This window comes from Xyrauchen texanus, chromosome 32 (genome assembly GCF_025860055.1).
Source record: "Xyrauchen texanus isolate HMW12.3.18 chromosome 32, RBS_HiC_50CHRs, whole genome shotgun sequence".
Classification (NCBI taxonomy): domain Eukaryota; kingdom Metazoa; phylum Chordata; class Actinopteri; order Cypriniformes; family Catostomidae; genus Xyrauchen; species Xyrauchen texanus.
The window spans coordinates 39548117-39574177 of NC_068307.1; the positions used below are offsets into that span (position 1 = coordinate 39548117).

The 26061-nt window shown below is 41.2% G+C and overlaps 1 protein-coding gene across 4 annotated transcripts; it reads left to right on the forward strand.

The window, feature by feature from the left end:
- The first annotated feature begins 311 nt into the window (after positions 1-311).
- On the forward strand, positions 312-26061 carry nabp2 (nucleic acid binding protein 2). 4 transcript variants are annotated; one of them, XM_052102066.1, is made up of 7 exons: positions 312-638; positions 817-928; positions 23767-23905; positions 24106-24177; positions 24451-24526; positions 24610-24658; positions 24892-26059. In XM_052102066.1, exons 2-7 carry the CDS (start codon positions 850-852, stop codon positions 25080-25082), a joined length of 606 nt encoding a protein of 201 aa, XP_051958026.1. In that variant the 5' UTR covers positions 312-638; positions 817-849; the 3' UTR covers positions 25083-26059. The 4 variants fall into 4 exon arrangements, 3 of the variants coding, with proteins under 3 accessions (XP_051958026.1, XP_051958027.1, XP_051958028.1); XM_052102067.1 differs by having other exon boundaries at positions 24913-26057; XM_052102068.1 differs by lacking the exon at positions 24106-24177 and having other exon boundaries at positions 24892-26061.

Sequence of the window (26061 nt, forward strand, 5' to 3'; positions counted from 1 at the left end):
AGTTTCCAAATATGTTTTAATGTAAATTTTTAATTGTTCAAAAACATGTGTTTCTTCCGTCCATTTGACTTTATGTATCAACGTGACATAATAATAATAATTAAATCACATAAAAATACAAGATTTTTATCTTTATCAATTGAGAAACATTTTAACATCACATCACTTTCTTCAAAATTAACAACAATACAAGCTTCTTTTTGGAAATAATTCCTCCAAAACTCTTTCAGCAGCAGAGCTTAACAGCAGGTGGCGGTAATGCACTGTTAAGTTACGATCTGCCAATAAATCAGAAGAAGAAGAAGTAATAGCGTATGAACGTGAATCGCGTGATATCTGCCTTTGATCTCGAAGTAGTCTGATCCATCACGAGATGTGAGAACTGTCCGACTTGACAATTGTTATATATTTCACTCCTCCCCTGACTGCAGCCGCCTACTCTCGTCTACTTTCTAGTCGAGGCGTTTGGCATTTCAAGCGAGCCTATTGACTGAGATGATTGACAGCTGTCAGAACAATTAGCGCTTTCATTCACATCAGGAGTAGTGAGCGTGTAGAGTATTATTCATAGAAGGCACTGCAGATGAATAGCATAACTACTGATAAAACAGAAAGCCACTGTCGCTCGATGCTAAACTGTAAGTGTTTACATTAGTTTCCTTGTTTGTAAATGTGTGATATCAGCTTCAAACTTGAAGCACGTGCATGCTTCAAGTCGCCAAAATAATGTTAATTTCTATAGATAAATATTTATATTGTCTTAATGAGATGTTGATTTAGCATGTATAGAATGCATCACACTGTGTTGTATCTCAGGTTTTGCTGGATCTGGACAGACACACACTGATCATGAGCACAGAGACTCATGTCAAGGACATAAAAGCTGGACTCAAGAATCTCAATGTCATCTTCATTGTGCTGGAAACAGGTGTCCTAACATCACATAACATACAGTGGCTAGTCAAAGAAATTGAGTAAAATTACTTTTGGTATCTAACAGACGTTGTTATCAAAAGTGATTTACAAATTGTAAACTTTTTACAAGCCAACAATTGTAGTTCCGCAATACTAAATTTCAAGCCTTGCATATATGCATTGATTAAACTATGGTAAAACAATGGAACCATATACCATAGTGCTGTATTAGTATCATATTTATGTACTATGGCATCTAGAAGAACTTTTAAGTTAGCTTACTTTTTGATAAATTTTTATAAGTGGCATTTTTCATTGTATTTAGTTAGTAAAATATAATAAAAATATACATGCTTAATATACATACAGTATATATCATGGTCGGAAATGAATGGGGGCTTATTGCAAAAATGCTAATTAAATGAACAAATGCCCTTGAAATTCAACAAATGAGGGCAAAAAATTTGTCAAAGAGTCAATGATTCTGTTATAGTTACAAATACATAGGCTACATTGCAATCTTCATAAACATTTTCGCTGAACATTATTTGTTGTGCACCGTCCATCGTGCAAATATTGCTAGATGATGAGTCTGGTGGATCCTAGCATCATCGACCCGCATAGATGGACATTCTGCTTCTCTTGCTCCGCATGAAGTTACTGTTTACAAACAAATGCTCTGCGCTGCCACTTCCGGGTTCTTTTAGTAGCCCAGAAAAGAACAGTTGTCTTTGGGTGCTGTGCTCAAATTGCTCTAAAACTGCCCAAAAATTTCTGTTTGTGGGGTTGAAACATCTAGTTTCCCACAGATCATTGGAGATTAGTGCTTCTTTAAATTACCACCATGACCTGGCCCTGGTGCATCAGGGTAAACTCAGGATTTTACATAAATTATGATAATTCACGGGTCACCATCTTTATCGCGTCTGCTTTATTGGACACAGTTGACCTGCATCAGCTGAAATCGCACAAACTCTGATCGTAAATGGCTGTTTTTAATTTCCAAAGTGCTGTCGCTGATAAAGATATTAGGTCAAATATGATCTAATGATGATCTTATTTGATCAAAACCACCATATACGATAGAACGTGAGGAACGGAAATAGAAGTGAATAAAAATGTCTTCCTGATAAAATAATATTGTTCAATCAAAAACGGCTTTTAAGTTTTGATATGGAATATGGTCAAATTGAAGTAAAATATTGTTATTTATTGTATTTGACTTAATAATTTAAGCAGTTAAGACATACTGTATGTCTGATTGTAGTTTTCATTTCCAAGTACCCACATTCTCAGGATTTAGAAGTGTGTAAAATGTGTGAGGATGTGTATTCATCAACCCATTACATGTCTGACATAATCATACAGGCATATTGAATCAAGTTTAAACTTGTTTTGCCAATATTTCAGAAAAGAACCCCCATAATTTCTTCCCTGTAAACCATAGTTATTCCTTTATCATTACTTGTAATAACATTAACAGACATTATTACATACAATAAAGCTGAAAAGATTATTAAAACTGCAGTGCTGCTTATCTCCACAATTGAAATCTGCTGCTCGAAAGAACCTGGAAGCGTGGTTTCCTGGGGTGTGACGTCAGATTCATTTGAATCTATTCTGTCTTGCTCCGGTGTTAATTTCTGTGATGTTCGCCCATCTCATTCATTATAAATAGTACTAAGTAATGTCGTTTTTGAAGAGACAAAGTCAAGTTTTCAAGATAAAAATAGTATTTATTAACAAGAAAGAATAAGTACAAAAATCATTCGCCCAGCTGAGGGTCCTGTCTGCTTCACCCGTGAGCTCCGCTTGAAAAAACTCTGTTTCTCCGGTGTTCCCTTCTTTTCTACATTTCTGACCCAGGGTGTATTCCTTTGTTCTCAGTTTTTTACTCTTTTGATTGGCTTATTTTTGCCGCAGGGGCATCTCCAATATTCTAAGAGATAAGTTTCAATCATTCCGTTGGTTCATTTTTGCCGCCATGGGATTACTGGTTTTGCCTTCTATTTCTTCATTCTTATCAGTTCCTTGCTTAAAGAATTTCCAATGTAGAAACTGTTTCTAGGTTCCACTCATCTCCTGTGTCAGAAATGCAGCTGCAATTTATCCCACCTTCACATTCACTTATCCTTTTAGCGTTTTTGGTTTTAACATATATTTTCTAGTTAGTTAGACACATCATTCATCATTTGTTAGCAGGCATACATTGTTTAAGATTTGTCACACCCATATACTGATTAAGATTGTAACGCACAACAATTCCCTCCTTTTCACAATTCATTGGTGTTAACACTGTCCCTTTGATGCTTCGTCAGGTGTGATACTCAGTGCCGATTCTTTCTCTCTTAAACCTTGTTTGGTGTGATACTCGTTCCAGCACCTTTCTCTCTTAAACCTGCACTGGTCTCTCATTCCCTTAGGGCCATCTACTGCACCTATACAGGCGACCAGCTGGCCCCTTGGTCCTGGGATCCCACTTTGCTACAAAATACAAGGGAAAACTTAATGCATTCGTATCTGCTGTGTGAAGAGGAAAACCTGTCGTGGAGTGCAATACAGTCTTAGTGCCAGTAACTGTTCTTGACAGGATTCTCTTCCACTACTCCGCCGCACTGGCAGACACCTGTAAGGCATAAGGCTTTAACATGTCATTATTTACAGTATTTTGAGTGCTGGATTTTCTCTGTTAAGCTAACCAGCTCTCTTCTTCCGCTTCACTTTCACTTCCGCTATATACACTGTTCTATCAAAGGCTCTCCCTGGGGTAACTTCTTTTATGTCTTCTCTTGTGGCGGTTTTCCTGCCCCTTTGCTGCTGATAATAATTTGTCACTTGTGCAGGGCAGTGGAAAAAATGGCATCATTAGCTGTATGGGGCACAACTTCCTGTCCAGCTCTCTTCACTGCTTCACCCTTTTGGGAGAGATACCTCGGATAAGGGAAATTGTCCTCCCCCATTATTTTGTTCTCCCTCTTTCGTTAGGGTAGTTATTAGCAAGCTATTTATAAGGGTTCTAATGCATGGTGTAAGGGGGGTCCACCTATTGGTCCAATGGCAGCTTCCAACAGCGTGGATGAAGGTCTCCTGCGTGTTCTGTCTTATCAAGCACGTTCAGTTTGTTATTTCATTCCAATTACACAACAATATTATTCATTTTAAGATCCTCGTTTATTTTATCTGACTCCAATTATAAAAGTTTCTAAGGATATATTAATATTCTAATCTTAGTTATTACTATTAAATTTGATTTAATATTGAATCATCATATTTAACTGTATTTTATATTGCACTCGTTCATTCGGATTCCTGTCGCTTAGAGAGTCTCGCGCCGGCCGTGAACACGGATCTCACGGTCACAAATATGCCAGTTTTGGTCATTAAAACAGTAATTGACTAAATACTAATTAGATGGCTGCTCCTGCTTGCCCTTTTATCTACAAGTACTTTGTTTAGTCCCCTTAGATAGTAAACACTTGATTAGAGTAACATTTCTACCCAGAGGTCATGACCACCACATTTACACAGATAGACCAACATACCCAAGTTAAAGTAGTTTTATATGATCATGCCATAGTTTCCTATGTACACTTAGCTAGAAAATATTACAATAACCAGAGGTTTAGGCTTCACCCTATTTAGGCTTGGTCGACACTAAACGGAAATTCCCTATCGAGCCTGTATACACTAAATGCACTAGAAATAATGCCTATTAGTTAGTGGGAGCTCTAAAGTCTCAGTCGGTGTGCCCCATGCTCCACTCAACCGGCTTTAGTCCGCTGCTAACCTGGTCAGAGATTTGCAGAAACAAGGACTTAACGTAATCTACTAGAGACAATAGTTTAAGAATCAATCATAATAAATTAAAATGTAACAGTTTATTTACCAGGTGACATAATACATTCATCAATCCAATTCGACAATAATAAGACGAATTTAAACAATTTATCAAGACATAAGTAATAAGGTTTGCATTCCTGGTAGAGAGCCTACACAACAGTGTTGTGGGAGATCTGAATGCAGATTCCCTGAGCTACTTGCCATTATGTACCAAACAATTCGATTGTTCTTTCAGGTGTGTGTGTTTCATGTTATTCAGAGTTGTATATAGACCTTTGATTCTTGTGATTGATTAGGTCCTTTGATGTTTAAAAACAATCTACCTAATCTGCATACAGCATGTGGTCCCTGTGGGAAATTTGGGAGGGACATGTCTCTATTAGAGTGCAGGATTTTGCTAAGTTCTAAAATCTTAATGGAGATTTGTTTTTACTGAAAGGGAATGAGACCACTTTACCAGTTGCATTAAGACCTCTTGAATGATACCAAACATGTTTGAACAGAAAACCTCTTACAGTACAGAAAAGGATTGGTCATTCTAACTTGCCCTTAGGTGAGATAGAGGTCAAATCTGGGATTTGCTTTTTATGGTCCTTCGCATGTAGGGATTGCTATCTTGGATGAAGATGTTCATCTGTGTGAGAGTCTTTATGATGTTGGTTCTTGCAGAGTTCTTTGCTTTTCCCGGAAGTGATGCAGACAATTTGGTGCCAGTCTTACAATGGTATACAACAACATCCACATACCACCATTATTGCTGACATATAACTCCAATAGACGTAATAATGCTCACCATCATAACTTTATATTTTCCGAACATATCCTCCACCCCACTCTTTTCTGCTAATTCGGGACTGAGGGCGGTCAGTCCTTCCAGTGCTTTTGTCACTGTTCCATCTGGGGAAGTATTGTTTGGAATAAATGTACAACATGCTGATCCAAACATCTTACACACCCCTCCTTTTTAAGCTAGGAGCATATCTATTGCTATCCTATTTTGCCATTTCATGATGCTGGTTTTATCTAATTGTTCACTCTGTCTCGGGTATAATTAATGAATCTTTGCTGGTTGTAATAGATATAATTAACCCAATCTACGTTTTTGTTGATCGTGGTCCATACAAAAATGGATTCAAATCCTGCACCTATTTGGCAACGAGCTTTAAATTCACTCGGACCTCCTCTGGGGACCCCTATAGCGTCAATATACGCTGTTCTATCAAAGGCTCCCCCTGGGGTAACTTTTATGTCTTCTCTTGTGGCGGTTTTCCTGCCCCTTTGCTGCTGATAATAATTTGTCACTTGTGAAGGGCAATGAAAAAAAAAATTGCATCATTAGCTGTATGGGGCACAACTTCCTGTCCAGTTCAGGGGTAGTTTAGGGTATATTACTTTTTCTCCACAGAACCAACAAACATCTGCTCTTGCATGTTTCATATTAAGGAGACTGGATATCTGGGTTTGTCCTATAGTTCTGCTTGTGTGGCAGCTAGTAAGCTTTCCTACCTAGGGGCCTGTAGGGTGGTTGCTTGTAATGCACAAGTAATTTCCGGGATAAAAAACAAAGGGTGGGGGCAAAATATAGGCCATAGTGTTCAGGAACAGAAGGCTGAGTGTGGTGCATTTGGGGTGGGACGTTTCTACATATAATTTTAGAAGCACTTTTCACCTTCTGGGTCATTGTCAGTATTCAAGGGGAATGGGGTGGTTCCCAGAGCTGGTCTTGCCATAGCTCATGCCACACATCCTGATGCTCTGTGTTGTTTAACCGTATAGAGCATCCATTCTAGCCACGTGTTTTTGTCATCAAAACCTCTCTCTACCTCCATTACTTTTCTGATGCTAGTGTGATTTGTATACATTTTCATTTGGTTTGTGGCTGATGTAGGTTTTTGATACACGGGAGCTTTTTCAAGTGAGATTTAGGGAGTTGTTTTCCTGTTTACCTTAACCTTCACCTGCTGGTATGTATCTTTGCCCCTATGCTCGATGGCGCACCGGTACTGTCCCGCATATTTTATTGTAACTTGTTGGATTACCCAGGTTGCAGTGTTGTCTGAGCATGCAGGAATCAGTGAATACCTTCCCCCCCGAGGGGGATGAGGTAGACACTATGATATCTTCCCAGTTACATGGTAAGAGATGTACTCTTTACATATGTATTTTTTTGTATGCTTTCATGTAAGTGACGTCGTTGCCCCATGCTATAAAGGGCCCACACTTTAATGACACTGTTGTTCCTCCTTTCAAACTATATTCTTTGCTGACCAGTTCCCAGAGCCCTGTAGCTTGGTGCAGGGACACTAGGATCAGCAGTTGGGTCATTTTATAAGCTTAACAATTTCCCAAAGCTGTTCCGGCGAATGCAAGTATTAACACTACCGATAAGCTGATTCCCACCCAGAACACGCAACAGATGATACTCCTAGCCCCAGTCTCTTTTTAGTTTTCTGTTTTGTAGGTGGTGATGTGGATGTGCTCTTACTTACTATAGTAAATGGGGACTCTGCATCATCCCCTATTGCTGCTGCTATTTTTCTAAGGTATTTTGGCAAATTCTAGACCTCTATCTTTTCATGCAGCCCAGCCAAATCCAACCCAAGTTGTGTGTGAGGGGGGCCTGTGAGGGTACACAATGTTTCAGGTGGTGCCAATTAGCTGGGGTGGTGCTGTCTTACCCCTTACTTTTAGTGTATGTGGGGTGCACTCCACCACTTCCCATGGCCCTGTCCACCTGGGTTCAGACCACTTTCTCTTGTAGACCTTCACCCATACCCAGTCACCAGGCTTGACAGGAGGCTCCATGGTCTCTTCCTCGGGTTCCTCTGTGTTTTTCACCTGTGAAGACAGTACTCGAAGACAGGGCCGATCCGTGACCCCCTTCTCTGGGCGGCCCAGGCATGGACCTTCCAGTCAACAATTCATGCAGTGAGAGTTGTGTCTTTCCACTCTTTGAAGAGCGCATAGACATCAAAGCTAATGGTAATGCATCTACCCAATTCAATTTCGTACCATAGCATGTTTTGGCAATTTTTCTTTTTAGAGTTTGGTTTGCTTTCTCAACAATGCACTGCGATGCAGGGTGGTAAACCAACCAAAATCGGTGTTCAATCCCTAAATGCTTTTCTACTTCCTCTAGTTTCTGTGCCATGAAATGGAAGCCATTGTCAGACCTGGGAACTCCATATATGGGTATGAGTTAATTTTCAACAGATTTTGCATCCTCTTTTTTTGCATGGGATTGCTTCTACCCATTTTGAGAACCGATCTACCATCACCAATATGTACCTGTAGCCCTTAACCCTATTCTCTTCTCCCATGTCAGTAAAATCAATGCATATTTCTTTGAATGGGGCCTCAGGTACGGGAAACCTTTCCATGGGGCATTTGTAAGTCTTTTTGTCATTAAAAGCATTGCCGGTGTCACAATCAGTAATGTAGTTTTCTACCATTTCTTTAAAGTATGGGTGCCACCACATTATTTCTACTTCTCTCATGGGTAGAAATGGGTTGGCCCATGAGCCTGTTTGATTAGTAGATTTCCTAACTTCGCTTGCGCCACTAGTCGCCCATCATGTGACCTCCAGAGGCCATCTTCCTTTTGCAGCCACTGATTCTGCTCATAAGGCCCTGCTTCATGTTGCATTTGTTTTATGTGTTCTATTGTTAACTCTGGTCTCATTTCTAACTGCAAACATACCATTTGACCTTGGTATCCGCCTGCTTTCTTTGGCAGCGTTCTCTATCGCTACTGGGGTGTTACTGTTTTGGTGACGTTTACATTTTATTACAGCTACCACTTTTGACATGAGTACGGCTCTTAGTAGTAATGTTAACTGTTCTGCATGCTTCACAGGGGTCTTTTGTGTGGTTATGAATCCTCTTCTCATCCATTGTGGCCCATCAACATGTACTGCTCCGAATGCATAGGCAGAGTCAGTGTAGATATTTACTCTTTTGCCCTCATTTATTTCAAGTGCTTTGGTGAGTGTGGTGATTTCAGCCAGCTGAGCTGAGGCCGGTTGTGGGATAATCTGAGCGTCCACTATGGTGATATTTTCCCCTTCTTGTTTAACCACTGCATAGGAGGCCATATTCCCATGATTTCCCTTATAGCAACATCCATCGCTGTACAAGGGTAAGTCTGGTTCCTCCAGGGGTTCTGTGTGTAGTTCCACTCAGACAAAGAGATCATATAAAACCCATTTTAGAGATCTTGCATTGGTTACCTGTTAAATTTCGTGTTGATTTTAAGATTCTGATGTTGACGTACAAGGCATTGAATGGACTCGCCCCTCAATATCTCGCCGAGCTTTTAAAGCCCTATATCCCAACACGTAATCTTCGCTCTGCTGATGCCGGTCTTTTGCAAGTTCCGGTAACGAAGCTAAAAACAATGGGTGATAGGGCATTCTCCTCAGTCGCCCCAAAGTTATGGAACTCCTTGCCTTCCGAAATCAGATCTGCACCATCTTTGAAAAGTTTTAAAACATCACTTAAAACTCATTATTTTACGGAAGCATTTGGGTAAAGGTAATATTGGTGGTTGTCAATGAGATGTATCTTATGGTCTTAATCTGTCTTGATATTTATTTATAATTTGTTTTTAGGTTTGTAATCCTGTGTGAAATATTTTGTATTGTGTGATCATGCCTTTTTATGTGTTTTTTATATATATTTTTTTATTTTTTTTTTTTTTTAATTTTGCTATGTAAAGCGCTCTGAGAATTAACTTTTAAAAGCGCTATACAAAATAAAGTTATTATTATTATTATTATTATTATTATCTTCAGATCTTTTGCCGTCCTGAATTCAGTCATGTGGCTCTTGTCCTTCAGAGTTCATTCCTGTTGTCATGTTTACCCCTGTGGTGGTGTAGGTAATATGAGGTTGTTTCAACATTTCAGCGATCTTTAGTTTTCTTACTGTTGAAAATGTGAAGGCTGCTGAGTTTAGGTACGCCACCACTCCATGCAAGGTGTTCACTATAAGTGAATGGCACATAACGATGTGGGACGTTTTTTCTATTGCTTTGCAGAGTGCTGCTAAATGTCTCGTGCAACCCACCTGGCCTTTTTCCACATTGTCCAGCTTTCAGCTGTAGTACATAAGTACTCTCTCCCTCCTTTTTCTGAAACAGAACAGCATTCACCACCCTTCCTGTTTCAGAAGCATCCAGGAAGAAAGGGTTCTTGTAATCTGATGTACTGAGATGTGCCGCTTGTGCCAATGCCTGTTTTGTGTGGGTGAATGCCTCGTCAGCTTCTGCTGTCCATGAAAGGGTAGCAGCAAGGTTCCTGTGCCATCATATCCGTCAGGGATTGTGTTAATTCTACATCCTTTGTTTTCAGCTTTTGGTACAGGGAGGATGGATGTGTTCCACGGCGAGTGTGTAGTTCTTAACACCCCTGCTTTCAGAAGTCCTTCAATGGTTTCAGATATTCCCTCTATTTGTTCGTTTAAGGCGGTATTGTGGCCTCCAGCAGGGTACAGCTCCTCGTTACACAGCCCACATCGTATGGACCAGTTGTCCACAGTTGGTGAGGCACACACTTGAGCCATTCTTCTGTGTTAGGGTGATTATTTAGTTCCCTGTCATGGTCCCAGTTCAGGTCCACACTCTCCAGGTGGCCTATGCATGTACTGGCGTGAATGATTTTCCACATGGTTCCGTCTGGTGAAATTTGTAATGCAGGTGATGCAGTTTGCTGCCATTTGTATTCCCAGAGCATTTTTAATAATTGTCCACAATGTTCGTGCTTCATGTCCCACTGTCACAGCCAGTGTGATGTGTGGTTCCCCCTCCTCCCCCAGTACGTACCACTGTGCTTGTTCTGAGGTCAGTGGTACATGTGCTGCTACCCCTTGGGGTCCTGCGAATATGTCACCAACTTTGAGTGTTTCTTTGTGTTCTTGTTTCTCCTCTTCGTATTGCTCATCGGGAGCTCTAAGGTAGTTGTACGTGCAATGCAAGGGCTCTATAGGAGGGCCATAAGCATTTAGTGACTGCATCCATTTTTTCTGTGATAAAATCACTTGTTGCACTTTTGCACTATTCACTTCTGGGAACAGTAACCTTGACCAAAACACTCCAGTGCTCTCAGATTGATTTATTGGTGTCGTATCTGTTCCCATATACATTATCCGCTGTCCCTCTTTCTCCCCACCTCTAGCTGTTAAAATAAGCCCTTCAGGGGAGCATGTTATTTTAGCTCCTATTTTTATCTGTAAATCTCTTCCCATCAAGTTCACAGGACATTTGGGTGCATATAAAAATGAATGTGTCAGATTCTGGTTTTGTATATTTTTGCTCTTCAATTTTCCCAGAGAATCCTACAGTTTTGAGTCTTTTGCCGGTGAGAGGGGGGGATTTTTCCTCTCAAATTTGTAATGCATGACGCCATTGCACCCGTATCTGCCATAAGTTGCATTCTCTCCCCCTCTATTTCACAGGTGACCATTGTTTCTTGTTCTGCTGGTATTGCTGCACATGTGTTTAAATTATCTGGGCCTCCCCATTGTCCCTGGTCTGTCCCAGGGCGCTGCGTCCACTCTTCCACAATCATTTGATGAGTATATGAAGGGTTGTGTTCCTGCGGTGGGTAAGCATAACCATTTAAGGTTAGTGCTCCTCCTCTTCCCCTAAAGCCACCTCTTTGATGTCTTTTGAATTGCTGGTTTCCTCCCGGGCATTCTCTGGCCCAATGTCCAGGGTCCCCACAATTGAAACAGCCATCTTGCATTATACTCCTTGTTCTGTATTGCCCTCTAGACATTTTGTAGGTTGCTGGGAGTTATTGGTTGGGGAATGTAAGGGGGCCCACTTCCAGCAGGCGGCCCTTGCCATGTTTACCATTCATCCCCTATACTGCAACAACAGGATGAAGTTTTTATTTGGGCACTGGGTCCTTGGTTATAGCTCTGGGGCATGTTCATTGCCATCTGGCATTTCTCTTTTTTATTCTTATTTGCTTCATTATCCTTTTCTGCAACTTGCATCTTCAGTAACCTTTTGGTAAGGGTTTTTAGTTCCTCGTCTCCTTCACTTTGTGTCTGGTGGTGTTTGTTGTCATAATGTGTCAGATGCGCCTGCCATACTTTCTCATCCATTTCATTCAGCCCAACTATATCTTCCAGTTTTTGGTTTCTGGTTCTACTTGCCACTCCATCAGCCATTTTCAAGGTTAAGTTCCCCTGTAACACTTTCACCGACATCGGGGTGTCTGCTCTATCCTCATCGGATTCACTTGGCGTTACTTCGCTAGATTCACCTTCTTCCCTGCTTTCACAGTTGCTGGTCGTTTTCTCTTCTTTTTGTATGCTTTTGCTATTATATCCTGTTCTAATTTCCTCCCATGAGCGATTTAAGTTTTCTTCCTGATAGCCTGTTCTCTATGGTTGCCCCCTCCACCTTTTGTTCAGGCGTTAAGCTGGTTATCTGTGACCCCTTTCCATCAGGTATGCTTCCTCTATGCCCTTCACTTTTGTCGCTTCTATCAGTTCTTTGGTGGCTTTCGTCATTTCCTGGGTGTTTTTAGCTAGTTCCCTTACGCTCGTCAGTAAGTTTTCTATATTCTCCTCTGTTTCATTCACTGTTACTTCCACAAGTCCTCCTTTTATTTCAAATACCAGTGCTTGTATGCTGTTAGCTGCTTGATTAAGCTCATAAACTGGGGGTGCAGAGGGTAAACAGGGATAGAGCATTGCGCTTGTAACTGTCTCGTTCTCACTTTGTTGTTTCTTTTGTATGTATTCTTTGTTTTTCTCGGGGGTTGAAACTGGTGCTGGTGTCACTGTTTTCATTTTTGCCAGGATATTAGTCGCTCTTCTCAGCCTTTTCTAGTTTTTTCTTTGTTCTTCCCACTTTACTTTTGACCACCCTGTTTAAGGTTCTAGCTTTGGGGAGTTCTGCTCTTTCAAATTGTATAATTTTCACTCGCACTTCCCCAGTGGGCGCGTCTTCAGAGTCTTTGGGTAAGAGCTCTTTTAGTTGCCAGTCATTCATGATTTTAAGCATTTTTTTAATAATCTCGTTCCTGTTTTTGGGGTCTGTCATTGTTGCCATCCTATCCAGTGTTTTTCCCTTTACTTCAGCCATGGTAAGTTGTTTGGCACTCTTGTTCTCATTCACCTTCTCCGCCATTTTCTTTATATATATATATATATATATATATATATATATATATATATATATATATATATATATTTTTTTTTTTATTTGTATTTATTTATATTTTTGGTTGCTTTTTTTATTTTACTCTGGATGCTCAATATTTTAATTCAGCCGGGGAACTTCGTCTAAGTGAGTTTTCAGGTTTTTGAGTATCCTTTGTGAGAAAAAAACTCACTATTTAGGGTTCCTTCCTCATATAATATGGGGGGAGCCAGAAGGTAACTTCTATCTGTTCTCCCCAGATTCACACTATTCTTCCAGGACCATGGTGCTACATAAAAACAACATAGGACAAACACAGAACCACATGAGACTACACAACTAAATAAAATACATATATATATATATATGTGCATGTGCAAAAAGTACGGGACAGTACAAGAAATTTCTGACAATGAACAGGACAATAGGCACAGTGAGAGACAGTGCAGCGCCGACCAGTACACAGTAGTGCAAAAAGATGACAGTTTCTAAAAACGTAAACAACATATACTATGAGATAGTGTTCTATGCACATAGCAGTTATTGAGGTAGCAGACAGTTATAAAGTGACCGTAATTAAAGTGCAACTCAGGACGTGTGTGTGTGTGTGTGTGTGTGTGTGTGTGTGTGTGTGTGTGTGTGTCAAACCAGTCTCTGAGTATTGAGGAGTCTGATGGCTTGGGGGAAGAAGCTGTTTCAGGATGCTCCAATAGTCCCTCTATAGAATGTAGTGAGGATGGGAGGGTGGGAGATGTGCTTTCCTCAGCCTTCGAAGAAAGTAGAGACGCTGCTGGGCTTTCTTGGTGATAGAGCTGGTGTTGAGGGACCAGGTGAGGTTCTCCACCAGGTGAACACCAATGAATTTGGTGCTCTTGACGATCTCCACAGAGGAGCCGTCGATGTTCAGCGGAGAGTGTTCACCTTGTGCTCTCTTTTTTTGTTGACATTCAGGGACAGGTTGTTGGCTCTACACCAGTCCGTTAGCCACTGCACCTCCTCTCTGTATGCTGACTCGTCGTTCTTGCTGATGAGACCCACCACGGTCGTTTAATCTGCGAATTTGACGATGTGGTTCGAGCTGTACATTGCTGCACAGTCGTGAGTCAGCAGAGTGAACAGCGGTGGACTGAGCACACAGCCCTGGGGGGCCCCAGTGCTCAGTGTGGTGGTGGTGGTGGAGATGCTGTTCCCGATCCGGACTGACTGTGGTCTCCCAGTCAGGAAGTCCAGGATCCAGTTGCAGAGGGAGGTCACCAGGCCCAGCAGATTCAGCTTTCCAATCAGGTGCTGAGGAATTATTGTGTTGAATGCTGAGCTGAAATCTATGAACAGCATTCGAACGTATGAGTCCTTTTTGTCTAGGTGGGTGAGGGCCAGATGGAGGGTTGTGGCGATGGCGTTGTCCGTTGAACGGTTTGGACGATACGCAAACTGCAGTGGGTCTAGGGAGGGGGCAGCTGGGTCTTAATGTGCCTCATGACGAGCCTCTCGAAGCACTTCATGAGGATTGGTGTGAGTGCGACGGGATGGTAGTCGCTGAGGCAGGACACTGAAGACTTCTGTGGCATGGGGATGATGGTGGTGGCCTTGAAGCACGTTGGAACGACGGCGCTGCTCAGAGAGATGTTGAAGATGTCGGTAAGAACATCTGCTAGCTGGTCTGCACATCCTCTTGAGCACTCTGCCAGGAATGTTGTCTGGTCCAGCAGCCTTCCGTGGGTTGACTCTACGTAGAGTTTTCCTCACATCAGCCGTGGTAAGACAGAGCACCTGGTCGTTGGGAGGAGGGGTGGTCCTTCCTCGCCACCACGTCTTTCTGCACTTCAAACCGAGCATAGAAGTCGTTCAGCACATCTGGAAGGGAGGCATCTTTGTCACAGGCAACTGATGTTGTCCTGTAGTTGGTGATGGCCTGGATGCCCTGCCACTTGCGCCGTGTGTCACCGCTGTCCTGGAAGTGACTGTGGATTCTCTGGGCGTGTGCGCGCTTTGCCTCTCTGATTGCCCGGGACAGTTTGGCCCAAGCTGTTCTTAGGGCTGCCTTATCGCCTGCTCTGAAGGCGGAGTCTCGGGTCCTCAGCAGCATGCGCACCTCCGCAGTCATTCACTGCGTTTTTGGTTTTAACATATTTTATAGTTAGTTACACACATCATTCATCATTTGTTAGCAGGCATAAATTAAGATTTGTCACACGCATGTATACTGATTAAGATTGTAACACACAACAGTAACACCATCACGCCCTGTGCTATTGCTGATTCCCTGCCCATCTCACTTATTGTATGCTGCTATCTGTCTGTCTGAAAATCCTCAACTGCTTGAGGGCAAAAGTGTGGGAGGGATGGAATACATTTAGGAATGTCTGAGAAATCACAAAATATAATGTAACCAAATGTTAAAATGTACTTAATAATAACAATATAAATTAATAATGTCTGTATTGTTAAAGACAGCTAAAATTATATTAATGATACGGTAATACTTAAGCAGAACATCAACAACTTTTAGTGAATTAATGATATCTCTGACTAATGTGAAATGTTTATTTTTTTTTTTCAACTGGCATGTAAGAGGTTGGGTTTATAATGAAGCTTTTCATTACAAATTTGGAGAAACCTTGGAACGGGGGGGGGTTAAAATGGGAAAGGAGAAGGCAGGAACTGGCTGAACAGTGAAAGTAATATTTAATGTAAAATTTTAAATATAAAGACAAAACATAAACACACATGGCAGCTGCATGTGGGGTCTCTCTCTCGAACTGATGCATCCAGCTGCCTTTATCACTCTCCTCATTTGATTAGCCCGATTTGGGGCCGTGTGTGCGTAGTCTGCCCTGCTCCTCATCACACTTGTCTTCTGACTTGAATGCTATGTGAACTTATTAGCCAAAATATGCAGGAAAAAAGTGAACGAGGAATGTATTTCAGTCACTATGCACATTGTGTAGAGATCAGGCAATTCTGTACTTATTGAAACATCTCATTATTCAAATTAATTAAATTGAAGTACGGTATTTGACATAAAAGGATGACACAGTCATTGTATAATGTTAGAAGAAAATTGCTCTTGAAAAAGTATGCTCCTGGAAATCAATTACAGGGTGCAAATATTGCGCTTTCTTGGAAAAGTTAATTTCCAACACACACACATATATATATTTAAAAATTAAACTTGTTTATTAAACGTTTTTTCTGCTGCTCCAACAGTTGTATCATGTTAAGTAGTTTGCCAGTTAACAGTATGTGTTTATGTATTTTAGATCAACAGCAGACAGTGTTGAGTTACAAATAATCATTCTTACACATTTAACACGTACAGTACAACAACCAATGTTTGTGTACAGATTTTATCCTCATCTGACCTCATCATTATTTAACATTAACAGAGGCACAAAGTTAAGACGGGGTTTGAACATCCAATGTTTTGAATCATTGTCCAGAGCTTTAACCACTCCACCACACAATCGACAACTCTAAATGAAGCCAAAGAGACATACCCAGTTGAGAGTGTACAACACGTTTGCTGAGAAAATATTGTTGTTACAGCCAAATAGTTTTGAATTAAAGCAGGAATTATGCAGTGAAGTATGGCTTTCATTGTAGTAAGCACAGCATGAAGACTCAAAGGTCAGCAGAAGTATAATTTTTAAAACAATTTTGCAACATTCAAACGCCAATTCTTTGGAAGCGTAGTCCAGAGCTTTAACCACTGTGCCACACAATCGACAACTCGAATCGAATCCTTTATTTTGGTCACACATTATACACAGTTTTTTGCATATATACAGTGAAATTTATTAGTTTTCACATATCCCAGCTAAGCTGGGGTCAGAGTGCAGGGTCAGCCATGATACAGCGCCCCTGGAGCAGATAGGGTTAAGGGCCTTGCTCAAGGGCCCAACAGTGGCATCTTGGTGGTGCTGGGGCTTGAACCCCCAACCTTCTGGTCAGTAACCCTGAGCCTCAACCACTGAGCCACCACTGCCCTCAACTCTAAATGATGCCAAAGAAACATTCCAAGTTAAGTACAAAATGATTGCTGAGAAAATGTTATTACAGCTAAGAGGTTTTTAATGAAGCCGAAATTATACAATGAAGCATGGCCTACATTGTAGAAAGCATATTGTGAAGAAGGTCAGCAGAATTACAAATTTTTAAACCATCCTGTGTAGGACTCTGAATCTGCATCTTTTGAAATGCTGACCAGAGCTTTAGCATCTGTGCCACTCAGTTGACACGTCTCAGAAATAGCAAATAGAAATACCAAGTTTAGGCGACACTCAAAAGCTTTGGTTTGCATGTTAAATGTATAGCATGCTAAGCTTATGTTGCCTATGGATAGCAAGGTATCCAAACAGCCTTAAAAGATAGAATACTTTACAGTTTGGTTAACATAAGATAGCATACATTGTAACACTCCCCAAAATCTTTAAGTGGAGTTTCACACTATATAATGGGAACAAATGTTCCGTTTCTATAGGCAACAGAGTGGAGGAAAAATATACTCAACACTGACGAATAAACAATCAACCCAAGTGTATTTACAAACCAAAATAATATTTACAACAATACAAGACATGGTGTGTGCGTGTGTGTATAAGTGGAATCCAACGTGCACAGAGTTAATGACAGTGTTCAGATCAGCCTCACCGGTTATTTGTATAGTCCGTGAGCACGATCAAGTGAAGATGACTGGCCTATGTCCTCTGATTAAAAAGTAATCCAGGCTGCGAGCCAAACGAATATACTCCAAGAGGAACGGCGACCCAGCGCTCCCAGGTCAGTCGGCATCAATAATCCAATGAAATTAATGAAAGGTTTTGTGAATGAGCGTACCCGAAACCCGATGGTTCCTATAGGTTCTGTGTGGACTATAGGAGGCTTAATAGTAAGACCGTACCTGACTGCAAATCCAATGTGCTGAACCAGGAGGCGCCTTCCATGGATTCTAAGATGTCATGAATGATTGGCATTGGATAAGCGTCAGGTATGGTCTTACTATTAAGCCTCCTATAGTCCACACACAACCTGTAGGAACCATCGGGTTTGGGGACCAGGACTACAGGTGATGACCAAGGAGAGAAAGAAGGCTCGATGATATGGTCTCGTAGCATTTGTTCTACTTGCTCATCGATAATCTTCTTCTTGAACGGTGAGACCCTATAAGCTCTGGATCTCATGGGCATTTCGTCGGACAGTGTAATTTTGTGCTGTTCCACAGATGTTTTTCCCAAGACTTGAGTGGTGGCCCGTACGTGTTGTTTATTTTTGGTTATAGTGTTTTTTTTTGTGTGTCCATAAATATGGAGGAAGAGACACATGTAAATGGAGGAGTAATTAATCTAAATACTGATGAAATTGAGACTGATGTAAATGAGTTAAGGTGTAGCTCTGATGAAACTCAGGCGGCTGATTTCACTGCAGGCCCATTTGTTACCAGACGTAATCCGGCAGGTGAAGTAACATCTATGCTGAGTTCAATGTATATTTCTGATGATGATGATGCTGATGGTGATGATGTTGAAAGAGAGATTGTGAATGTAAATGTTTATACAAACAATGCAAATGGAGATTGATAAACTTAAGGTGGATTTATTGGCTCTTAACGCAAAAATACAACATAATGAACAGGAATTAAAACAGTCTGTGGATAGTACCCTTAATAGGGAAACTAGTTTCCGGGAGTCAGTGGACGCTGGCTTAGCAGAGTTAGAAGATGATTTCCAGAGGTCTGTAGAAAAGTTGGAGAGAGCGGTGGTTGACTGTTTCCTACGGAGAGATGCAAGATGGGAAAATCAAATGAAAAAGTTAATATTCACCAGTACCCCATCTCGTTCTCAAATACAGCCTTTTTACCCTGCCTCTTCCCTATCTACAGCTAATGTCTTAAATACTCCCGTACCAGCTACAAGACTTAAAGTCCCCCCTGTTAACAGAGGCAACACTACCTATGATGTCACTGCTGGAGCACAAATATCGAACATGGCTCACCCTTCATGTATGCCCAGTATGTCATCTTTCTGTGGGAGACCCCCTATCCGTCTGGAATTTCCTTCCTTCGGTGAATCCGGTGAGACATCAGACGTACTACATTTCATCGAACAGGTAGAAAATTATCTGGCCATTAGAACCCTGCCTAGTGTGGAGCTCGTTGGCAACCTGAGTACAGTGCTCAAAGGACCCGCTCAGAGTTGGTGGAAGGCTGAAAAAAACAAGATCAATGATTGGCAGTCTTTCAAAAATGCTTTTATGTCTGCATTTCTCCCAGAGGATTACCTCACGGAAGTGGAGGACAAGTTAAGATCACTGGTGCAGCAACCCAGTCAGCATTTGAGAGATTTCGCCTATGATTACCGAGCCCTCTGCCTCAAATGGAAGCCGGCCATCACAGAAGAGGAGATGGTGAGCCGAATTCTTAATAACATCAACCCAAGGGTTGCGGGCTGTCTGAGAGGGACGGTGAAAACAGTGGAACAGCTGGTGAAGGTGGGATCTATGGTGGAGAAGGACTGGATGGGAGCAAAGGATTACTGGCAGAAAGTGGGCAAATTGAACAGCAAAGAGACTACAACTAAAAGACCACCTGAACGCCATACTGCTAAAAATCTAGCAGGAGTATCCATAGCACAACCCCACCCTATGACATCCCTTCTAGTAGTGCCGATAATGATAAAAGGACAAGAGGTGAAGGCGGTGCTGGATACAGGGAGCACATACACCCTTATTCAGGAAAGCCTGTGGAGACAGTTGGGAGGGGAAGCGAAACCTGACCCTCCAGGCCCACTTCAACAGTTCATTATGGCTGATGGAAAAATGCACCAGGCGATCAACAGGAAAACAGTCTGTTATGAGTGGCATGACAGGATATGCAGGTTGGACACCTATATTATGAAGGATGCTCACCTGGCCTTTCCCCTTATAGCTGGTCTGGACTTCCTGAGAGCCGCTGAAGCCATAGTGGATGTGGGACAATGGAGATATGGACTGAAAATGGGCAAAGGATATATCCATTTCTCTCTGCACTTCTAAATCCTGTGCTGTCTTCACGTCTGATGGGTGAAAACCTAGGCATGACCGCTGTGGTGAGTCTATATTATGCCTTACCTCCAACCTGGAATTTACCCATATATGATTTACACACACCAGTTGTTCCCAGATGGGACTCCAAAAATCAGGAGGAATTAAAAAAGCTGATGGAAAATTGGCCTCGTACCACCTCTCAAGTCTTGGGAAAACATCTGTGGAACAGCACAAAATTACACTGTCCGACGAAATGCCCATGAGATCCAGAGCTTATAGGGTCTCACCGTTCAAGAAGAAGATTATCGATGAGCAAGTAGAACAAATGCTACGAGACCATATCATCGAGCCTTCTTTCTCTCCTTGGTCATCACCTGTAGTCCTGGTCCCCAAACCCGATGGTTCCTACAGGTTGTGTGTGGACTATAGGAGGCTTAATAGTAAGACCGTACCTGACGCTTATCCAATGCCAATCATTCATGACATCTTAGAATCCATGGAAGGCGCCTCCTGGTTCAGCACATTGGATTTGCAGTCAGGGTACTGGCAGGTAGAAATGGAGGAAAGTAGTAAAGAGAAAACAGCCTTCATCACCTCCCAAGGTCTATTCCAGTTCCGCTCCATGCCATATGGATTACGGAATGCCGCTGCCACCTTCCAGAGGCTGATGGAGAAGGTCCTAGCAGAGTTGAGAGGGAAGTTTTGTTTTGTTTACATTGATGACATCATAATCTATTCACGGTCTTTACCAGAACATGTACAACATCTGAACACCATTCTGCAAAAACTAGACCAAGCTTCGCTTACACTGAACATGAAGAAGGGTCACTTCTTTAAGAAGCAGCTGAAGTTTCTTGGACATATAGTCTCAGAGAAAGGAGTGGAGGTCGATCCTGAAAAGACCAGAGCGGTAGCTGAATATCCTCCTCCCAAAGAATTTAAAACCCTCCAACGCTTCTTGGGATTAGCCGGGTGGTACCACAAGTTCATTCCCCATTTTGCCGACATCACAGCTCCATTAAACAACCTGAAAAAGAAAGGCGTTAAGTGGGATTGGACTCCTGAGTGCCAAACCAGCCTGGAGACTATCAAACAAATATTACAAAACCCCCCAGTATTGATGCAACCTGACCTCAATCAACCTTTCCAGGTTCATACAGACGCCAGTGATGTAGGCTTAGGAGCCATTATTACCCAGCAAACTCCTGAGGGGGAACGGGTAATAGCTTACGCATCACGAACATTGCGTGGACCTGAAGTGAATTATTCGAAGGCTGAAAAAGAGTGTCTAGCTGTAGTCTGGGCAGTGGAAAAATTGAGACATTACCTTGAAGGAAGACAGTTAGACATTTACAGCGACCATGCTGCCTTAACTTGGGCCTTCAATAGCCCTAAAACCTCCTCTCGGCTGACCCGGTGGACTCTTAGGCTGCAGCAATTCATCTTCCAAGTACATCACAGAAGAGGATGTCTGAACCTGGGACCAGATGCCTTGTCATGAGTCTGTGAAGCTCCTGAAAGTGAAAGTGTGCCCTGTCTAGCCATAGTAAAATTAAAATGTGCCTCTGACATACCCCACACGTTAGAGGAAATCTCACAAGCACAAAGTCATGACAATACGGTGTCTCTCCTCCAACTGGCCCAAAAAACCAGAAAGGTTCAGGATAACCAAATTACCTTTGAGGTCCACCAGGGGGTGTTATATCGCCGGGTTCCTGTCAAGAACAATGGAAATAAATTCCAACTGGTTGTTCCTCAGGCAGTAATTCCTGGTTTCTTGCATTACGTACACGATAACCCGCTGGGAGGACATCTGGGACGGCTGAAAACCTTACTGAGGCTCTTGGAGGTGGCGTGGTGGCCAACTGTCCGTAAGGATGTCTGGCAGTACGTCAAAGGATGCGAAACATGTCAAAAATATAAACGCGAAAATACAAAACCAAGCGGATTCTTACAACAGACGCAAGTGACAGAACCAAGTCACACCTTGGGGATGGATTTTATGGGACCTTTTCCTATCAGTAAAAAACAGAACACTTACCTTCTGGTCATAGTTGACTATTACACCAAATGGGTAGAGATGTTCCCCCTTAGAGATAGTAAAACACAGAAGATCGTCAAAATTCTCAGGGAAGAAATCTTCACCCGATGGGGGGTCCCAAAATACATCATTTCTGACCGGGGAGCACAATTCACTTCTAACGTACTGTCAGAGCTTTGCAGGTCCTGGGGAAGCATCCAAAAACTCACTACCAGTTACCATCCAGAAAGAATAAACAGGACAGTAAAAACTATGATTGCGTCATATGTGGGACAATACCATCAAACATGGGACCAGTGGTTACCTGAGCTGAGGTATGCTATCAACACGGCACACCAAGAAACAACAGGGAGAACTCCGGCGGAATTAATGCTGGGCAGACAGCTTCACGGTCCACTAGAGAGGTTGATCCTCAAAAACCCCACTCCTGACCAAACATCATATAATATAATTGAAAGACAGAACATCACGGCAGAGGAGGTAAAGCACCGAGTAGGGGTGCAACAATCTAGACAAGCTAGATACTATAATGCCCGACGGAAAGATGCGCAGTTTCAGCCGGGTGATCTAGTCTGGGTTAAATCTCACCCTCTCTCGTCTTTTCGAATAAATACTCTGCTAAGCTAGCGCCCAAGTGGGAGGGCCCAGCTGAAGTAATAAAAAAAATGGGGCCAATAAATTACACTGTTCGTTGGGGAGACCCATGTAAAACAGAAATTTTAAATGTGGTTAACCTAAAACGCTGGTACGGACGATCTCCTCCTATGCCGATGGCTGGGGGGGGGGGATCTATGTAGCGTGGCCACATAAAGGGGATGTTATATATATAAGGTTTATGACATAAAACTAATTATGTTAGTCATTATTGCCTTTAAGTTGTATTGCTTTTCCCCTGTATTCTGTATTTCCTCATCTGTGGTGTATTGATCCCGATTTCTGTTCACGCGAGAACTTCGCGTGGTTCCGCGTCACGTGTTGTACTGCCACGTACAGGAAAAGACTATTATTTTCTATTTAAGGAACCGGTATGCCAGTTTTCAAGGAGAGACGCTCATTCAAGAGTACGCTTATTTCTCCAAACCGTTGATTCACAATTAGATTTACACTAGACTGACCTGGAAGCGCTAGGTCGCCGTTCCTCTGGGAAGTATATACATTTGGCTCGCTGCCAGGATTATTTTTATTCTGAGGACATTCGCCAGTCAACATCAACACAAGATCGTGCTCATTGGACTATACAGTATCCCGGTGAGGCTGATCCGATCATTTTCATTGACTCTGAGCACTCTGGACTTCACTTTTACATGTATATACACCAAATCTTGTAGTATTGTAAATATTATTTGGGGTTTGTAAATACACTTGAGTTTATTGGTTTTTCATCAGTGTTGATATATTTTTTTATTCCACGCCATAGCCTATCTATAGAAACAAGTTCAGTTTGTTCCCATTATAGTGTGAAACTCCACTTAAAGATTTTGGGGAGTGTTACAGCATTTAGCATGTTAAACATGCTAACCAAACAATTTTCTTTTGAAATTTAGGTGGCTTCTTTTTCAAGCTGTTCAATAACCCTCATGGCATGATGTTGATGACGCATGCCACTTTTATTTCAATTCTGACAAAGCTTTGCCGCTTCTGGTCTTGCCCCTAATAATGGCATATGGTAATCATAAGAAAACTCCACTGACATAGATAAATAGTGGTTGCAGGTTAAATCTTAGTCTGGAATAGACAGCCCTGCAGAAAGTGTTAATGATGTTCTAAATCTTTTTTTCTCACAATCTTATTGAAGGCCGAGTGACAAAGACCAAAGACGGTCATGAGGTGCGCACGTGTAAAGTGGCCGACAAGACAGGCAGCATCAGTATATCAGTTTGGGATGAGGTTGGGGGACTCATTCAGGCTGGTGACATCATCAGACTTACCAAAGGGTGAGGCTGTGTTTAATATCATTGATTCACACCGAATGTCTTTTGTATTCATTCTCTGAGACTTGTGATTGTATACTATTTTCAAAAGCCAGTAGCTGCCTAAAAACAACATCAATTATATTACTAAGTGCAACTACAGCTGTTCATATACAAATGTAATAGTTTATAGTTTGTTTACAGAACGTTTGCATTTTTTGCAGGTATGCCTCCGTTTTTAAAGGCTGTTTGACACTGTATACTGGAAGGGGAGGCGAGCTACAGAAAATCGGAGAGTGTGTTGAAGATGGGTTTTATTATATACTTGTGATATTATTTGATAATTATAGAAAAAGTTAAAACTCCAATGTCTTTTGCCTTTTCACAACAGTGCTACAACTGTTTTTGGAAAACATGACTATTTAAATAAGAATTGTGTTGCATTAAAATACCACATAAAACTGACCTATATCTATACAAGTGAAAATACAAATAGTATTTACTTTAAACTTCATCTTGCCCAGAAATATTTTATTGTGAATGAATTAACTTTGTATCCAATTTCTAAGGTTCTGCATGGTGTACTCTGAGGTGCCAAACTTTAGTGAACCAAATCCAGAATATTTGGCCCAGACAAATAAAACAGTATGTCCGATTTTGGTGGTATCTTATCTTAAATGTTATAGCTGTTGGTCATGGGAATTCACATTTTTATTTTTTCCTGTAAGGTACTGAATGACCAGAGCAACGTGAACAGCAGCACTGCTGCCTCTACAGGTATAATATAAGTAGCAAGTGGTTTCTGCATTTGATCACTGGCATCTGGCATTTGAACTTTTCCTTTGTACAAATTTTTATGAAAACATTTTGGGAACCTAATTATTTGATTTAAAAAAAAAAAAAGATGTATATAATGTATATACTAAAATATCACAATATGAAAATATAATTAAAAATAATATTGTAATTTTCCACAATCAATTTATTTTTATTTTTGTATCTAACTTTAGTAACTGATTCAATGTTTAAAGGGAACGACACTGCTAATGGGGTGAATTCTCAAAGCTCTGGTAACTCCAGTAATGCACAACTGAGTGGACGAGTGAGTAGCGGAAATGGAGACAGATGGACACCTAGTCCAGGTGTGGGAGGAAGTGCCGTAATCAATGGGAAGGAGATGCAGCGAACAGTGAAAAGATGATTTATATGTAGTTGTAGAGCAGCAGAATAATTTCAAAATAGTTTTTGTGATCAGTTATTTGAACTGTGCATCATCTGAAGACATATTTTGCTAAACTTTGAGCATTTCTACGTTGACTTCCTGTATGTTTGTTTTACTCTGATTATGCAGTTAACTGTGTGTTATGTCACCCATCAGTTATTGCTTAATTGGTGAAGTGCAGCCTGGGTTTTTTTTTATTTATTTATTTTTATAAATGTTTCACGCATTAGCGTGGACACACCAAACTATTGTAAAAGTTCAAGCATAAGTATAGTATATATAAACTTGTGGCAATCAATTACAAATTAACATTAAATTATTATTTAGCTGACAGTTTTATTTGTGTTTAAATTAGACAAGAATGACCACAGTTGCCAAACTTCGTAGAGTAGAGGTTGTGTGGATGCAGTTCATGTTTGAAGCATGTTATGCCATTGACAACTGAAATTATTGACTGATGATAATTGACCATTGGCAACCATATTTGTTAATATGTCCAGTTGATCAAACAGTTGAGCAGTTTTTTGGGGGATTTGTATAGCACCCCCAGGAGTAGAATTTACTGAAATTAGGGATCTTTCCAAAATGTACTGTTGTCCATGTCTAACAAATTGTGTAAACTTTGGGAATTGCATTCAGAAGACATCAATTGATCAATAATAATTTGAAATGGAAAAATCACATGGATATTTGATGTGGAAGCTGTTGAGACCCCTCAAAAAATATGTTAGTGTAAAACTACATATTCGTGTATATTTACCATAACTGTTGTCAGCCATATTCTATAGGGTTTCTGATCAGAAAAGCCAAAAGGAGCTGTACAACACTGAACTCCAGAAATTATATAATCATGTGACCATCAAAATGTAGCGAAATAAATGTTCATAACCAGTGAATATTAGTGTTGTTTTTTTTAAACATTTCAGTTTTTATGTAAAAAACAAAATTGATTTGCTTA

What these genes read in the sequence shown, in the direction of transcription:
- nabp2 (XM_052102066.1), top strand. Translation starts at nt 850, where the DNA reads ATGAGCACAGAGACTCATGTCAAGGACATAAAAGCTGGACTCAAGAAT. An exon ending in CTTCATTGTGCTGGAAACAG is followed by an intron (nt 929 to 23,766) that starts GTGTCCTAACAT and finishes ATCTTATTGAAG; the next exon opens with GCCGAGTGACAAAGACCAAA. An exon ending in GAGCTACAGAAAATCGGAGA is followed by an intron (nt 24,178 to 24,450) that starts GTGTGTTGAAGA and finishes CCAATTTCTAAG; the next exon opens with GTTCTGCATGGTGTACTCTG.